Consider the following 17,699-nt stretch of genomic DNA (forward strand, 5'->3'; position numbering starts at 1 on the left):
GGGGTGGGGGTGTCAGTTAAAATATTTTAAACTTACGCGTGAAAGGGTTAAAGAAAAGATCGAAAATAAATATTTGTGTGTGCTGTAAAGTGGTTAGAAAAAAATTTAATCGGAATCGGCTAAAATCGGTATCGGCAGGTCAAACTCAATGAAAAATCGGAAATCGGAATCGGCCTAGAAAATTGTAATCGGTGCATCTCTAATGTTAATATTTGGTACAGTAGCCTTTGTTTGCAATTACAGAGGTCAAACGTTTCCTGTAGTTTTTCACCAGGTTTGCACACACTGCAGGAGGGATTTTGGCCCACTCCTCCACACAGATCTTCTCTAGATCAGTCAGGTTTCTGGGCTGTCGCTGAGAAACACAGAGTTTGAGCTCCCTCCAAAGATTCTCTATTGGGTTTAGGTCTGGAGACTGGCTAGGCCACTCCAGAATAGGCTTGGGCGGTATGCGAATTTTGAAACCGTCAAACCGCCTCCCTATTTTACCGGGGTATACGGTATTACCGTGACTAATTAAAAATTATGACATAATGGGCTCAGACGGCATCACCAAACTGTTGGCTTGTGCCTACACCGTTCAGAAACTGAATGCCAGATCGGGCAAAAAAACAACAACAAAAAAATCAAGCCCAACCCCTGCACGTTGTGTCTGAGTCAGGCCGACGGCATTAACTGTTATTATGAGCCGGAGCCCACCATTATTCAACATAATATCTGTGTGCGTGCAACAAGCAAGAAGTGCCTTTGTAATCCGGTGACGCGTGTCCATTGATTTTTATTAATAAAACTTTTCTGCAAAGATGGAAGTTGACGATCGCCATCTCTGTAGTGAACGCGCCTATTGAGAGAAATGCACATCATTACACAATCAGAGAGTGGCCTTTTTCTTTTCGTTTTGAATTGTTTCGTTTAAAGAAATTGACGATCGGCATCTCCGTAGTGAACGCTATAGAGAGAAATGCACATCATGGATTACAGAGAGTAGGCTAGTCTATTTATTTTCGTTTTGAATGGTTTCGTTTACTGAAATTGACGATCGCATCTCCGTATGAACGCGCCTAGAGAGAAATGCACATCGTGGATTACTTAGCCTAATCAGTGAGTAGCCTATTTCTTTCGTTTTGAATTGTTTCGTTTAAAGAAATTGACGATCGCCATCTCAATAGTGAACGCTATAGAGAGAAATGCACACCATTGATTAATCAGACTATATTTCTTTTCGTTTTGAATTGTTTCGTTTAATGAAATTGACGATCGCATCTCTGTATGAACGAGAGAAATGCACATCATGGATTACTTAGCCTAATCAGTGAGTTGCCTATTTCTTTCGTTTTTAATTGTTTCGTTTAAAGAAATTTCAAGCTTTATTTATTTGTCATGTCAGTGAGGCATAGCCTTTTTTATGAGATTTCAATGCAAGTGACAGCGGCATGCCCATCATGTCATGATTATATTAAATCCAGGCAATATTGGTTGATGAAAATTTTATAAAAATTTAGATACAATTTATACAAAACGAAATTCGTTTTAAAGAGGCCTTTTACAAAACTAAATTTATTGAAGTGGTCAAATCGTCTGACTCCCGATGCATCCCATCTTATTTGTGCTGTTCACTTTTCATAATCAACAAAGATGGAAAAAATAACATTATAATATTTTAACAAATACGAAACTTAATGCGCTTTTGTATCCTGGCAGCAGTGAGTGGGCGTTTTTTTCCGAGATGCGACGTTAGAGGTGTTTACATCTCTCGCGGTCACCTTTTTATTGCACAATTTACAAATTGCCTCGTCAGTATTTACGATATTTACTCCCTTCTCATTCGGTTGGAACCAGAAATATTGCCAAACTGCAACCACACATAAGCATTTTTTAGGCAATAAATAAATGATATATATTATAGGCTATATAAGTGCCGGTAATGACGGTATTGAAACTGATACCGGTGCTATTTTAAGATCCCGCGGTATCCGATATTACCGTAATACCGCCCAACCCTACTCCAGAACCTTGATATGCTTCTTACAGAGCCACTCCTTGGTTATCCTGGCTGTGTGCTTCGGGTCATTGTCATGTTGGAAGACCCAACCTCGACCCATCTTCAATGCTCTAACTGAGGGAAGGAGGTTGTTCCCCAAAATCTCCCAATACATGGCCCCGGTCATCCTCTCCTTAATACAGTGCAGTCGCCCTGTCCCATGTGCAGAAAAACACCCCCAAAGCATGATGCTACCACCCCCATGCTTCACAGTAGGGATGGTGTTCTTGGGATGGTACTCATCATTCTTCTTCCTCCAAACACGTTTAGTGGAATTATGACCAAAAAGTTCTATTTTGGTCTCATCTGACCACATGACTTTCTCCCATGACTCCTCTGGATCATCCAAATGGTCATTGGCAAACTTAAGACGGGCCTTGACATGTGCTGGTTTAAGCAGGGGAACCTTCTGTGCCATGCATGATTTCAAACCATGACGTCTTAGTGTTTTACCAACAGTAACCTTGGAAACGGTGGTCCCAGCTCTTTTCAGGTCATTGACCAGCTCCTCCCGTGTAGTTCTGGGCTGATTTCTCACCTTTCTTAGGATCATTGAGACCCCACGAGGTTAGATCTTGCATGGAACCCCAGTCCGAGGGAGATTGACAGTCATGTTTAGCTTCTTCCATTTTCTAATGATTGCTCCAACAGTGGACCTTTTTTCACCAAGCTGCTTGGCAATTTCCCCGTAGCCCTTTCCAGCCTTGTGGAGGTGTACAATTTTGTCTCTAGTGTCTTTGGACAGCTCTTTGGTCTTGGCCATGTTAGTAGTTGGATTCTTACTGATTGTATGGGGTGGACAGGTGTCTTTATGCAGCTAACGACCTCAAACAGGTGCATCTAATTTAGGATAATAAATGGAGTGGAGGTGGACATTTTAAAGGCAGACTAACAGGTCTTTGAGGGTCAGAATTCTAGCTGATAGACAGGTGTTCAAATACTTATTTGCAGCTGTATCATACAAATAAATAGTTTAAAAATCATATATTGTGATTTCTGGATTTTTTTTTTTAGATTATGTCTCTCACAGTGGACATGCACCTACGATGACAATTTCAGACCCCTCCATGATTTCCAAGTGGGAGAACTTGCAAAATAGCAGGGTGTTCAAATACTTATTTTCCTCACTGTATATATATATACATATATATATATATATATATATATATATATATATATATATATATATATATATATATACATACATATTAGGGGTACATACATACATACATACATATATATACACACACACACACACACACACACACACACACATACATACATATATACATATATATATATACATATATATATATATATATATATATATATATATATATATATGTATATGTATATATGTATGTATGTGTGTGTGTGTGTGTGTGTGTGTGTATATATATGTATGTATATATGTGTGTGTGTATATATTGTGTATGTATATATGTCAAGTCAAGTATATTTGTATAGCGCTTTTCACAATACAGATTGTATCAAAGCAGCTTCACAGTATTAAATTAAAATAATACAACAAGGTTTGTTTCTAGTGGAATTTATTGATTGATAAAATCAGATTAAATATCCCCAGAATATCCCCAACTGAGCAAGCCAAAGGCAACAGTGGCAAGGAACCGAAAAACTCCATCAAATGACCTAATGGTGTCCTAAAACTCCATCAGGTGACCCAATGGAGAAAAAAAAACCTTGGGAGAACCCAGGCTCAGTCGGGGGCCAGTTCTCCTCTGGCGTTTATTAACTAGAGGCCGGATTGTAATTTGAACTGTAAGATTAAAAATATTATATGAATGCCTGGCTGAAGAGATGCGACTTTAATCTAGTTTTAAACTGGGAGAGCGAGTCTGAGCAACGAACACTATCAGGAAGGCTATTCCAGAGTTTTGGAGCTAAATGTGAAAATGCTCTCCCTCCTTTGGTGGTTCTGGATATCCTAGGTATGACCAAAAGCCTTGAATTAAGTGATCTTAAAGAGCGCGATGGATTATAGGGCGATAGAAGATCCGTTAAATAGACTGGAGCTAAGCCGTTTAGGGCTTTATAAGTCAGTAGCAATACCTTGTAATTAATACGGAACTTTATAGGTAACCAATGCAGTGATGATAAAATCGGTGTTATATGATCATATTTTCTTGATCTAGTAAGAACTCTAGCGGCGGCATTCTGGACTAACTGTAGCTTGTTTATTGAGGATGCAGGACAACCAGCTAATAAAGCATTACAGTAATCTAGTCTCGAGGTCATGAATGCATGAACTAACTTTTATATACACACAATATATACATATGTGTGTGTATATATTGTGTATGTATATATATGTATGTATATATGCCATATATTATTTTTTTTAACCGCTACAATGAGCTGTGTACACAAGTGATGGGATTTCGGGTGGACGGGCACCATTTGCACACCGTCGCTTTGCCGCTACTTTAACCACCACTGATTTGCCGCATTTGCAACTTTACTAGTGGTTGCGTGCTGTTTTTTTTTTTTTTTTTGCTGCTTTTCTAAAGTCTTTTTTTTTAATTTTTTTTTTTATTGTACCCTTTTCATTTCTGTAGATTTTCTGATTTTCAGTAGACTTATTTAAATTATCTTACAGTTTTCTTTTTTCTCCTATTTGTTCCTACAGATGAAAACTGTAAGTGTGGCTCTAGTTTTATGTCTCAATGTTGGCGTGGACCCTCCTGATGTAGTCAAGACTTCACCCTGTGCCAGACTAGAGTGCTGGATAGGTGAGTTTGCCCATATATCCACCAAATAACCATACAATGGTTTCCCCCTCGGTTGTAACTCTGTTCCACCATTACCTCTTGTCTGACGCCCCTGTGTGTAATAAAGAAGGACATTACTTTGTACATGTGTCTGAAAAAATTGAGAAATAAGCAATATGTTGAATGCATGTCAATTAATAAATGTTGACAGCGCAGTGTGCAGTTTGGTTTAATAAACATTGTTTTTTTGTCCCTTTTCTTTTATGAATTCAGCTATACACCAATTTAATGAACACTTTCCTCAGAGAAAACTTTTTGAACTTTTTTTTGTTTGTATTTTAGTAGTTATGACGTGTGCAGAGCAGAAATATGTTTCATAATCCATACAGAATTGATTTTTTTGTGTTTGTGTTTCAGCTTCCAACTTAAGCGCTTTCCCATTTTCTGTGTTTCACTTGTGTTTCAGACAGGTTTTATTCTGGGATGACTTTTGTACTTCTATAAGACTCCTTAGATAAAATGTATATTATCTGGCATTCTTCTGCATAATAGTGTATTAGTATGTAGTAGCATATAAAAGTGTCTGAATTTACAGTAATACTGTAATGTGTGTTTTTCTCTTTTTTTTATCTTCTAGACCCTCTGTCTATGAGTCCACAGAAAGCCCTGGAGACGATAGGGGCCAACCTGCAGAAACAGTATGAGAACTGGCAGCCCAGGGTAAGAGCGGTCCACCTTGCTGTTACCTCATATAACACACAGGCTGTTTCTCAATATGCGTTCTTTCTGTACTTGTGTTCTTGTGGACTTGTGAAATGTCATCAGTCGCAGCAACCAAGTACTGTTCCAATTCAAAGTTCACATCTAGCCAAGGACAGTTAAAATCCCCGGATGTGTTCTTGATCCTCCCCTTTTATCGAGGATGCATTGAGATGTGACTTGTGCGGATTTGAGACAGCTAGGTATCCCAGAATGCATTAAATTAAATTAAATTAAATTAAATTAAATTAAATTAAATTAAATTAAATTAAATTAAATTAAATTAAATTAAATTAAATTAAAGCAGCTGCAGATCAATTCCGCCAAGACCTAACATACCAACATTGTCATATCCGTTACCATGCCAATGTCATGACAGAACTGTTATTGTGTCACAAAATGTAGTTTAAAGAGTTTTTCAGGTGAGGATGTAGTTGTTTAAAGCTCAAATGTGTGGTTTATTTATAAAGTTAGCGCCTATTTGAAAATTTGATCTGATGTTTTCGGAGTTGCGTTATCCAGGCGATCAGCGGCTGCTCAGCGTTATGTGCCCCACCAGGAACAGCCTTATCTTGGCTATTCCTTCTGAAGTTTGCTGCCGACTCTGATGTCTCTGTAGTGGTTAAACATGAGATGTAATTCGTCTCGTGTGTATCTAACGGGCGATCTTTGGTCTCATGAATCTATAATTTGTTCCCTGGCAAATTGTTTTGACTGAGGGCAAATTGAAGTTTCATAACTTTATTTTAGGCTATTTAACTTTACCTTTGTAGCCTACTAGAGCGTTGACATTGTATGTTTGACCGAATTGATTGCTTTATTTCTTATTGTATAGCTTCTTATAACTTTTACTTATACTTTTATAATGGCTATTATTGATCATTAAATTAAAACTGACATTTAACAAAAAGAGACAGGGTTGTGTTTTGTCATATTTAATTTTATTACAGTGAAGATACTATTACGGCCGACTCGTGGCCGCAACAATATAGGGAAATCAAAACAAAAGCTTGATATAATGAATAAGGTTTATTACATAATTCTAGGGGTTTCACAAAGTGCAATAATAATTGTAATGCCATCTGAAATGTCCCAAAATGCCGATAGACGCTTGATCAGGTTTTAGCGAGGAAACAAGAGGCCAGCCGTAGATGATGTCACCTCTCCTTACTCCCTCCCCATGCATGGAACTGAAACGTAAATCTGTAAATCTCCACCTCCTAATTTGAATCAGGTGTTCCTCATCTCTGCTGCCACCTACAAAACCAAGAGAAATACAAAACCAAAAAATACAAAGAAAACAAAACACACCCATAACACCTCCCCTCTTAAGAAAGAGGATCATTGCAAAGGATCTCTGAAATAAATAAGAAAATTATTATTAATTCTTAATTAACGAAAAAACTAAATATTACCACTTAACCCAAAATCATTATAACAGATTGCAAACCCTGTATGGTACCTTCTTAATCTGATTCCCCCTTGCAACTTGAAAACAGCAACTCCCGGCGCCTAGGAAAAGCCATGGTCACTAGGGCTGAACGATTAATCGCACTTTCCATGTAATCGCACTTAAATCGAGATGGCTTATCGCGATTTTTAAAATCGCAAAGGCTGCGATTATTTTTTTATTATTTTTATTTTTATGCGCAGTTTGTCATTGACGTATGGCTCTGTAAACACTGCTCCATCTGAACGCAGTGTGAGTTTGAGTCACTTATAACGTGCATTTGAAAAAAACAACACGCGTCAAACATCTTTTCAAAACATGAGAAGCATTTATGAATCTCGTCCAACAACAGACAACATTTAATAACATGCATTTACTCCAAACTCACTTCATAACGACAGCTGAGCTCCTCCTTCTGTGAGATGATGTGCCTTCTTACACAGAATAAGGCAGTCGTGTATTTATAAGTCATGTTTAATCAAAGTGTTTCAATCTTCTGTTTATTCAGCTACAGCGATAGGGATTTCCTGGAACGATGCACATTATTGTACTTCTGTGGCGGCATATTTAGCGTGTTTACATTAGAGCGCCCTCTGGCATTCAAATGGGGCAGTATTTACTACCGATCAGCCGCACTCCCCTGACAAGCTGCGCATAAAATAATCGCAAATTGCGTGCGGTTTTGTTGCGATTAATCGTTCAGCCCTAATGGTCACAAAGAGAGAACACAGAAAAAAACAAAACATCAACTGAATCAATCGCAAAAACGTGCGCTTTAGCGTGTTTACATTAGAGCGCCCTCTGGCATTCAAATGGGGCAGTATTTACTACCGATCAGCCGCACTCCCCTGACAAGCTGCGCATAAAATAATCGCAAATTGCATGCGGTTTTGTTGCGATTAATCGTTCAGCCCTAATGGTCACAAAGAGAAAAAAAAAAAAAAAAAAAAAAACATCAACTGAATCAATCGCAAAAACTCTCACATGGGTCACGAGATAAGGTATCTGCCAGTACATTTTCCACACCCCTTATGTGTCGATTCTCCAAAGGATATGGTTGCTAAAGGAGAAACCATCGAATAAGACGCTGGTTTGGGCTCTGCAACGATTGCAAAAAGGTAAGTGGATTGTGGTCTGAAAATACCACAATTGGAAAAATACCACTTGTTACATGGGCTTTGCAGTTTTTTGAAGTCTAAATCAAAAATTTGATTGCCTCCTTTTCAATAGTGGAATAATGCAACTGGTGAGACTTAAACTTTCTGGAAAAATAGGAAACTGGTCTTTCTATACCCTGTTCATCAGTTTGCAACAGTACAGCTCCAGCCCCAACTTGACTGGCGTCAACCTGGATCTAAAAAGGCTGTCCAATGCGTGGACGTGTAAAAGATGCTGCTCCCATGTGTCACTATATTCAACCACATCATCTAAATAAACAGCACAATCATTCAACCCAGAGGTTACATGGTTCATCAAGTGTTGAAAAGTAGCGGGCGCATTTCTAAGGCCAAAAGTGTAGCCCAGAAGGGGTAATGAATGAGGCAATCTCCTGTGCACAAGTGGTTAAAGGCACTTGCCAATATCCTTTCAATAAATCCAATTTACTGACATACATCGCAGAACCGACATAATCTACACGATCTTCCATTCGGAGCAATGGGAAAGAATCTGGTTTTGTTAAGTTATTCACCTTTCACCATCTGGCTTTCCCACCAGTAAACAAAGTGATGCCCAGCTTGAAAAGGAAGGTTTAGCGATGTTATTTTCAACCACATATTTAATTTCAAACTCAAGATGACGTTGTTTATCCAAAGATACATGATAAAAACACTGGCATATTGGTTTTGCGTCGCCGACATCTATATCGTGCTCTATCAAATGAGTGAGTGAAGGTGAATCTGAAAACAATATATGGAAATCTGAAATCAAAGCTAACAATTCAGCTCTCTGATGAAGAGGCAAATGTTGTACAAAATCCTCCAAGTTATTAAGTGTTTCAGAGTTAAGACGGGGCTGCAACATGCAATCTTCAGGTACTTTAACATCCTCAGCAACTTCCATTACAGATGAAGCTACAGCAACTGCCACAGGAGCCTTCTCTGACACCAAAGAATGGGAATAAAAGGGTTTTAACAAGTTAACATGGCACAACTGTGTGCATCTTTTCCGCTCAGGTGTTGAAATCAAGTAATTTTGGTCGGAAATTTGACGTACCACCGTATATGGACCTGAAAACTTTGCACAGAACGGGGAAGCCGGAAGAGGCAACAGGGCCAACACCTGATCACCTGGACAAAACACACAAAACTCTGTTTCTCGATCAAACAACGCTTCATCTTTTTTTGTTTATTCAACAAATTGTCCTTAGCCATTTGACCAGCTAAGAATAAACAACGTCTAAAACTCTGAGGTGCATCCATCATGGAGAACAGCCAGTGGTCCACGCACTTTATGACCAAAGACCAACTCATTTGGACTAAAACCAAGACTTGTCCTGAACCACCTCACGAGCCACCAACAATAACCAGGGCAAACCCTCCTCCCAGTCATGCTTTAATTCCACACAATAGGCCCGCAGCAACGACTTCAATGTCTGGTGGAAGAGTTCCAAAGCCCCCTGGTTTTGTGGATGGTAAGCACTAGAATGGTTTTGCTTCACACCAAGCTGCCGCAAGACTTCCTGAAACATATGAGAAGTCAAATTTGATCCCTGGTCGCTTTGAACAACCCTAGGAATTCCAAACACAGAAATGGACCCACACAGTCTACAATCAGATGCTGAAATGGTCATTCAGTCGCTGGTATTGGATATAGCGGTGCTGATTTTAGACCCTGGTTCGGCTTTCCTGTAAGCTGACAGGTTGTACAGGTTTTAATATACTCCCTCACATTTTTTTTTTTATACAAGGCCAATAAAAATAACGCAACAGATGTTATCTGTTAACCTTAAGTCTAGTTGACCCCAAAATGACCCACAATGTCTCCATGTACAGTGTCTCGAAGAGACATTGGCACAACCACCTGAATACAGGCCTCACCCAAGGGTACTTCACTACCAGATAGCCATTTCCTTAGCAGGATCCCATCCTCAATAAAACAGCCACTTGCTGCACTAGCTACCTCTTCAATGGACAATGTGGCAGAAAACATTTTATTCAGGGTGGAATCCTCCTGTTACGCCGCCACCAACTCCTGGTGAGAAACAGAAGGGAAGAGATACGAAAGACCAGGAATCATTTTCTTTTTTCTACAATCAGACTTAAGCTCTATGCTCTGAATTTCAGACACATTTTTACTCATTGCACGAGTAACAGCACAAGTCACAAACACATCAGGAAACTGTTTATCAGCATCAGCTTGTTCTGGTAAGGAAGGAGAATCTGTTACAATGGCAGGGGGTGGCACATCCCTCCAAACACGCCCTCCAGCCAAATTATTACCCAGAATTAAAACCTTAATTTCTTTTCGACTGAGGAAAGAAAGACATGGATATCTTGGATGACATCGGGGTGAGTAAATTATCAGCAACATTTTTTTTGAAAGTGAACTAATCCTTTAATACAGCAACGGCAACACCAGATCTCAACTGCCCTTATCAGTCTACCAAACAAATTTCAAACAAGATTAAAACATATGTTTACCTCAAAAGCATTTCTATATCACTTTCCAAATGTTGGTCAATTTAAAGTTTACCTACCTCATGATCCTCTCATATCACATGGATAAGTGACGGACATTTGTGATCAACTACTGAAAAACAAAACAAAAAAACAGTGACTATCCAACTTACACATCGATCTGTCAGCACATTCACCTGCAAACAGCTGAGCTGCTGAAAACACCAGGTGTTTCTAATTACCCATGCGTTTTACAACACGAATACAAAATCAAATAAACGCATACATGTCTATTACGTGAAACAAGCGGACATAAAAGTCTCTTATTACGTGAACTACATAGATAAAAAAATAAAAAAATAAATATCTATCCGTCAAATATTTTCTTGAAAGGAAAAAAATGAAATAACGGACGATCCCCCATTTTGCTACAGCCGACTCGTGGCCGCAACAATATAGGGAAATCAAAACAAAAGATCGATATAATGAATAAGGTTTATTACATAATTCTAGGGGTTTCACAAAGTGCAATAATACATTTTATACCATCTGAAATGTCCCAAAATCCAGACAGACGCTAGATCCCGTTTTAGCGAGGAAACGAGGCTAGCCGTAGATGATGCCACCTTTCCGTTCTCGCGCCCCATGCACAGAACCGAAACACACATATCTCCACCTCCTAATTTGAATCAGGTGTTCATCATCTCTGCTGCCACTTACAAAACCAAGAGAAATACAAAACCAAAAAAATACAAAGAATACAAAACACACCCATACCAATACCAATTGAACCACATATTAACATGTTTAATATTTTTAAAATGTAAATGAAAAGAGGTAGGGTTGTGTTTGATATTTCGTTTTGTTATAAATACATGCTGTGAAGATGATCAATGTTGTTGCCTGAACCACATTTGTGTTGCTATTAATATGTTTAAGATTTTTTTTAAATGAAAAGAGGCAGAGTGGTGTTTTATAACATATTTCGTTTTATTCATAAACAATCAGTTCATTTTAAACAATTTATTCATTCAGATCATACAGCTGAATGAACACATTCAAGCAGCTACTTTGGCCCAGTGTCAGAGTTGGCCTGCCCCCAGCCTGGGTCTGGTCCAAACGTATAATGCTGCATTATGTAAGACAATTGTTATTTATTATTTGCATTGGCTGCCATGCCATATCACCCTTACAATATACTTGCTTTTCTGTTAAAATTAACAGTGTTTTTTGAACGTAGTCAAGTCAACTTCATTTATATAGAGCTTTTAACCCTTGGGGTCTGGGGTGTTTTTGGGGTCCTTGAGATGTTCTGACATGCCCTGACATTTGTGCTTTTTTCAGTTGCTTATAAACATATTAATGGCAAAGGTGTAAATTCACTCTATATAGCACAAACAGGACTACAATAATATGTGAGCCACATGTATGTACATGTTTTCATTTTTGAGAGAATAATGTTTATGCATGGTTATCGAAAAAACTAAAAATGAAAGTTTCTGAAATAAGGCCACAAAACACATTCTAAATATGTGTCAATAAGACTTTTGACTAATGGATGTCGTCGCCTAGAGTTTTTTTCTTCAAAATGATGTGAAAATCATCCTGCCTAATCATTCACATAAAACGATACATTGATTTAAGTTTTGTGAAACACTTTTAGTTTGGAAAGCCAATATGCGGATGGGGCGTAAACGCTCCAACAGCATCATGCATATTTAGTAGTTCACACCTGATGTCCCTGCATACTTAATGAGCCATTCATTCAGGTGTGTCACCTATAGCTAACTTTATACAAGCTTCATAAAAATGATCATTCTAGAAGAAAATTTCAGATGGCATTTAGAGGCTTTTGCATCTGAACTCTTCATATACACACACACACACACACACACACACACACACATATATATATATATATATACACATACACATATACATATGCATACACATACATACTTTATAATCTATTCAAAACTAGTCAACGTCTTTCAAAACTATACATTTCAAAGTATACATTTTATCATACGTATTTCAAAGTAAAGGATTCATTAGTTAGTTGATGACTTTATTTTTGACAGAACACATACAGTATATATTCCTCATCTCAGTATAGCAATAGAGTTTGCTAAAAGCTGTTCATTCAATACAGCAATATTTGAAAATCGATAATATTTTGTAAAGTTACATTTATATTTGCATTTATGTCAAAACCTAGACACTTTTAAACATCAAAAGGACATTTGTTAATATGTATTCGTGTCAAAATGACATATAAACAGATTTTCCTATTCAATTTTGCATGGAAACGCTTCCAAGACGCTTGCGTGTCGCGTGAAAAATAGGCGTCGGTTCTATTTCTAGCATACACGCGTTTTCCACGCGGCTCGTGCCGCGCCTGAGACGCGCGTCTCACACAGGCAGTGTGCAAACTCTAAACTGTTAACATGGGAGCCGAAATAAAAACGGACACGCCATGCAGCTGAGACGCTTACGCCACGCATCCAGTGTTTCACCGGCCTTATCCAGCGGATGTGGGCGTTTCGCATCGCCTCACATTTGCGTTTGTGTAGCGCGGTCTCCGTGGGCGGAGTCACATTACAACTTAATTAGCTGAGATGAGAACGACTGACATCTCTCTCTTTACATACATATTATATAAACTGTGAATATTTGTTTTTTATAAAAATTACTTCATTTAAAAGAAGAGAATTCAAGCTTCATGCCTGTGTGTCTGTATGCCTGTTTGACTGAGTATTCTCTGAGTTACAGTTCATTTTCGGACGCGTTTCAGAATTGACTTCACTGACGGAGAGTAGGCAGAACTCGCATCATGTTTATTTTTCTTTATTTGGCGAAAAGCACAACACTTTGTTTTTATTATGAGCATACACAAAAAAAGTACACACTAAACAGGATCGATTGATATATAACACAAGCATATAAGATAAAAATTAAAAATTATTATTATTTTTTTTTTGCACTCATAAGGAAAAAAAATCCTTTTTATTACGTGTATTACGTGTTTATTTTATAGGTATGCGCATTTGAATATATATGTGCGCAGGCGTGTAGTCCTTCTTTACAAACCAACCCTCAACAAAACTACTTTTCTGGCCTTAAAATTTATAATACAGAATTTTTATCGCTTCCGCATAGCCACGTGAACCGGAATTATCCCGACAACGTGTTATCTGTACAGAGGTAAAGGGTTAGGGAAGGAGGCCTTCACAGGGGAGAGATTAGTTGACACTTCAGGACTGCGTTGTCGTCGTGTCCAGGTCCTTCATCAGATCTGGATACGGCCTGGATCCCGTGGACTGCAGTAAACCTCGGAATAAACAGAGAGACTAATATTAGCATAGACGCCATTCTTCTTATGATGTAACAAGTACAACAGGATTAATGGGAAGTGTTCACGGTTCCGGCTGACCTAATCTATGCTGCCTAACATTGAATTATAGAAGTCTATAATGTGTTATGTGTATACTAGGTAGGGATGTAAACGGTTAATCGATTATCGATTAATTGTCGACAAGAATTTACTCAATTAAATTAATTGTCGGCTAATTGAACATTGCGAACGTGACACGAGATTCTCGCGGGCGGCGAGAGACCCGACACAAACTTGAGGCGGCAAAAAAGAAACCAAACATGAGGCGGTCAAAACGGAGTGGAGTGTGGGAGCATTTCAAATTAATTAATGATGACAAAGACGCCCAATGTAAACTCTGCGGTACTACGATTAAGTACAACAGCTCTACGAGTTCGCTAAGATACCACCTTCATAACTTGCATGCAGCCGTGTTGCAGGGAGGAAGTCTGTCGCCTTCACAACCTACAATCGCTGCTGTGGTGGGAAGGCGAGTATGTGACCACAGGAAAGCGGAGGGCATTACTCAGAGGATTTGCGGCATGATCGAAAAAGATATGATGCCAGTTAGCACCACTGATGGTGAGGGATTTCGGGAGTAATATAGGGGTCTAGGTCAGGAGCCTATTCAAAACACATTGAGACAGGAATGTTTTTGTTTCAGGAGAGGTAACCTATATCTTCATTTGACTGTTCTAAGGGACGCCCTCTAATTTTACTGTCACCTTCTTCAGGGATGATTTAAGTTGTGTTCAGTTCTATATTTGAAGTTTACAGGTCTAGTAATCTTACTTTTACCTTTCTCAGACCAAGGGGGATTATAAGTGCTGCTGCTAATGTTTCAAGTTTTTCATATAAGTAGTTTACCAGATAGATGATTATATGTAGGCTTAATATAGTGTAGGCTAAGCCTACCCATATAGATTTTTATTTAAAATGTATTTTATGTTGCTTAATGTTTCACATGCAACAGGTGAGCCAGTGCACAATTATTTATGTATTTTAATTTTCTGTGCATAATTTTTGTTAAACTACATAAATGCCATTATCTTTACCGTATCCCAACTGTTACAATAAAACATCAATTGAGCAATATAACATGCATTTTTATTCAGTATATAAGCAATATTTTGCTTTTTATGTTAAAGACACTATTGATACCGTGAGAAATTGACATTCAGTTAATCGTTAATCGATCGATAAAGTCAGTCAACTAATGATTAATGAATTAATCGATAATTTGCATCCCTAATACTAGGTCAAGAGATGTGTTTTTATTCTAGATTTAAACTGACAGAGTGTGTCTGCTTCCTGGACAATGTTAGGAAGACTGTTCCAAAGTTTTGGTGCTAGGAAAAGGATCTACCACCAGCAGTCGATTTTGATATTCTAGGTATTATCAACTGGCCGGACGTAGACGCTTTAATAACAACAAAAAATAAATAAATATCTGGAGTGTTTATGCAGGGACGTGTAGGTTGTTGCAAGCGAAACAAAACTTGAAACTATTTAATGGAAATCTATAACACTCACACCTGTTTTTTGGGGTGTACTAGAATATGCTTTCATGCTTGATTTGTTCAAAAACACATTATTTTTCACATGTTACATTATTACAGCACCTCTTTCCCCAGCCTGGCCTGAACCTCGCCGTTTATTTCCTGTTTCGATGAAGCCCCTCCTTCCGAAATACGCTGTGATTGGTTAGCTTGCCCAGCACTTAATGCGTGTTCGGGAACTGTCACACCCCTTGCCATAAATTCAATCTGTACTCAGATGTAAATATTAAGGATGGGGTCAATTTCAAATCAATTCAAGCCTGATTCAGACTTAAGAATGTTAACAAACAAGAAGATCATGCAAAACGGATTTCATGCATGGACTTTGCAAGCACTGATTTCACAGGACATTTCAGAGTGGTATGTTTTTTTTTAAATAATTGTCTTAAACATTTTAGATACAGAGTTAAACACCATTTAATCATGATACTTGAAAAAAGAAATAGCTTTTTAAGGACTACAACAAACGGCTGGTAGGGACTACACAACATTCCTCCCGGGTTAGTGACATCACAAACCCTAAAATTTGCATAAACCCTGCCCCCAGAACAAGATTTATAGATTATCATGACAGAATACACTAATCAATGACTAGAAGGTATCTACACACAAGCAACATAAATTCATCAACTAACCATTCAGAAATGTTGTCTACATGTTGTTACTTCTTCTGGAGTCTCTCCATCTTTGTCTGACTCTGGTTTGAACATAAAAAGCTAAAAGTTTTTGAAATGTTCAGTGCATGTCTGTGTGAGGTAAAATTACACAAGCTGTTGTAGCTCTGACCTCTGTGCTGGGAGCAGCAGCTCATTTGCATTTAAAGGGACAGACACAAAAATGGTGCATTTTTAAGTAATATTTAGCACAAGTACTTCAAACGAATTAAACCGGTGACCTGTTTTCTGAGTAACATTAAGAATATCTCTATAGATTGTTGCAAGACCGCCGCCACGACCAATCAGATGGGGCTCATGCTTATAACAGTATCCTGGTGGAGTAGACTCATTAAGACCGAAATAATCATTTGGTTTAAGCCAGGTTTCAGTAAGGCAAAGTACATCGAAACTATTATCTGTGACCATTTCATTTACAATAACCGCCTTAGGTGTGAGCGATCTAATGTTTAGAAGACCTAGCTTTAGAAATTGTTTTTGTTCACTAATACTGAGATTTTCTGGTTTAATCACAGTTAGATTTTTCCTAGATCCTACTGTAGATTTAATGTTTGACCTCACTAAACGAGGAATAGACACAGTTTCTATATAATGTTCTACATAACAATTAAGTTGGGACTGCAAAGACTGTGATTTGGACTTTGACTTACTAGTCATATGGTGTGTAACGTCTTGGAGATGTTGTCCGACAGAAAGCCGCTCCGATTCTGCTGGGGTGAAGGCCATCAGCACGGAAGAGCCTAGGTCGCTCCCAGAACAAATTCCAATTATTTACAAAGAGCAGTTTCTGTTCATTACACCATGTCATTAGCCATTCATTTAGAGCAAATAATCTACTGAACCTTTCATGTCCTAGTCGGTACATGGGAAGCGGTCCAGACATGATGATCGTTGTTTCAGGCGATGTGCTGCGTACCGTCTCGATCAGGCTCCTGTAGTCTTTCTTCAGAACCTCCGTCTGCTGCAGCCTGATGTCGTTCGTTCCCGCGTGCAGCACGACAGCTCCGACGCGCTCGTCACCGTTTAGGATCTCGGGAACCTGCGCAGCTACATCGATAATAATAAATAATAATAAATAATAAAATTTTGTTTGCTGTCTCCTTGTTTAGTGCCACTCGTATAATGTGTTCACTGTATCTGACAATGGCTTTGACAGATTTTTTTTTGATTAGATCAGACCTTTGTCCTTCCCTGTTCAAATGAGAGCTGGACAGTATATTAATATATTCACAGCAGATTCACAACGTTTTACTGGTAGAATGAAATGTATTATTATAAATTTTTTATAAGTTATGCGTACACAATAACTTTAATAACAATGGCAATGATTTTAATACTCTTTTTATCTGGCTGTGAATTTGCCTAATTACAGCATCATTGTTTTAAATGTTAGTTGCAAAAATGGTGTTAGAGTTGGTAAATTCAATTGTTCCATTAATGAATTTTAATACTATAACTGTACTTAAATATTTTGACCATAGTCCATACCATTTTAGT

At 38.2% G+C, this 17,699-nt stretch overlaps 1 protein-coding gene across 4 annotated transcripts in view; it reads left to right on the forward strand.

Annotated features, from left to right (window-relative positions):
* Window positions 1-17,699, forward strand: part of rptor (regulatory associated protein of MTOR, complex 1) — a 332,162-nt gene that overhangs the window by 80,080 nt on the left and 234,383 nt on the right. For all 4 annotated transcript variants that reach the window (XM_084426710.1, XM_084426712.1, XM_084426711.1 and 1 more), the window contains exons 3-4: window positions 4,689-4,791; window positions 5,408-5,490. In XM_084426710.1, the coding sequence (XP_084282836.1) occupies window positions 4,689-4,791; window positions 5,408-5,490 (186 nt within the window). The remainder of the gene's footprint in view (window positions 1-4,688; window positions 4,792-5,407; window positions 5,491-17,699) is intronic.

Source organism: Rutilus rutilus, assembly GCF_951802725.1.
Source record: "Rutilus rutilus genome assembly, chromosome: 12".
Classification (NCBI taxonomy): domain Eukaryota; kingdom Metazoa; phylum Chordata; class Actinopteri; order Cypriniformes; family Leuciscidae; genus Rutilus; species Rutilus rutilus.